The sequence below is a fragment of the Pogoniulus pusillus genome, chromosome 27 (assembly GCF_015220805.1).
Source record: "Pogoniulus pusillus isolate bPogPus1 chromosome 27, bPogPus1.pri, whole genome shotgun sequence".
Classification (NCBI taxonomy): domain Eukaryota; kingdom Metazoa; phylum Chordata; class Aves; order Piciformes; family Lybiidae; genus Pogoniulus; species Pogoniulus pusillus.
The window spans coordinates 7,336,366-7,337,498 of NC_087290.1; the positions used below are offsets into that span (position 1 = coordinate 7,336,366).

The 1,133-nt window shown below is 55.3% G+C and overlaps 1 protein-coding gene across 2 annotated transcripts; it reads left to right on the forward strand.

Moving 5' to 3' along the window:
* Nucleotides 1-917, forward strand: LOC135187438 (C-C motif chemokine 4 homolog). Of its 2 annotated transcripts, none has more exons than XM_064166138.1 (3): nucleotides 1-70; nucleotides 402-516; nucleotides 830-917. In XM_064166138.1, the coding sequence occupies exons 1-3, from the start codon at nucleotides 1-3 to the stop codon at nucleotides 915-917; spliced, it is 273 nt and encodes a 90-aa protein (XP_064022208.1). The 2 variants fall into 2 exon arrangements, with proteins under 2 accessions (XP_064022208.1, XP_064022209.1); XM_064166139.1 differs by having other exon boundaries at nucleotides 842-917.
* Nucleotides 918-1,133: the final 216 nt, after the last annotated feature.

Below are 1,133 nucleotides of genomic sequence, written 5' to 3' on the forward strand. Positions count from 1 at the left end.
ATGAAGGTCTCTGTGGCTGCCCTCGCCATTCTCATCGCCACCTTCTGCTACCAGACCTCTGCTGCACCAAGTAAGTCTGAGCTCTCCCTCTCCTCTCTACATGGAGATGGAAGAGATGTCACTGGTGGGACAGAGTCTCTTCTACCAACCCTTCCACTCTGGTGTCCTTCCCTTGGCAGACCACCCTCTGATAGGTGCTCCAGGGCAACTGGGGCTCTTCTGCTCTAAGCATGGCACAGGCTGCATCAGTGCCAACTTAGGGTGAGCCTATAGGCAAGGGAAGAATAAAAGCTTTTCTCTTTGTTCTCCACATTCTCCCAGACCCTTCAGGTCTATGGTCCTATCTCCCTCCCTTGTTCCCCATCCTTTACCACTGCTGATGACTGTCTTTGCCTTCACAGTGGGTTCTGACCCTCCCACCTCCTGCTGCTTCTCCTACGTCTCCCGGCAGCTGCACCGCAGCTTTGTGGTGGAATACTACGAGACCAGCAGCCACTGCCCGCAGCCAGGCGTCGTGTAAGTCCTCTCCTCCAGGGGGGTGGTGGTGCTGAGCTCTTCCTTTGGGCTGGGGATTCGGAGAGGCAAAGACCTCTTTTCAAAGGGCAAAGGTTGGAGGCTGCCCCCAGGGAACCAGACAGATGGGGACAGGAGGTGCCAGGTGATGCTCTGTGAGCTCGGCATATTGCAGCCCGTCTGATGGCTGCCTGACATGATGGGCACTGCACGCCCAGCTTCTGCTGACCCCCAGGAGAGGCTGGCTTTGGGGCAGGGCTCCTCTCTCCATGTAGCACCCTCTCACCCAAAACTTCTCTCTCTCTGCACCCCACAGGTTTGTGACGAGGAAGGGCCGCGAGGTCTGCGCCAACCCTGAGGAGGGATGGGTCCAGCAGTACATGAGTGATCTGGAGCTGAACTGAGGTCCTGGCACAGACCCTGCCACTCTGCCTGCCCCAGCTCCACCAGCAACGCTTCAGTGCCACTTCGAGCTAGCCGACAATGTGAACATGCCCCAGAAGCTGACTTCAGTGTTTTGCTATTTAATTCTTTGTACAGGGGAGGGATCAGGTGCAATAACTCCACTCCAAACAGAGAGGAGGATTATTTAAGAGTTCTATTTTATTTTTAAACCTAAA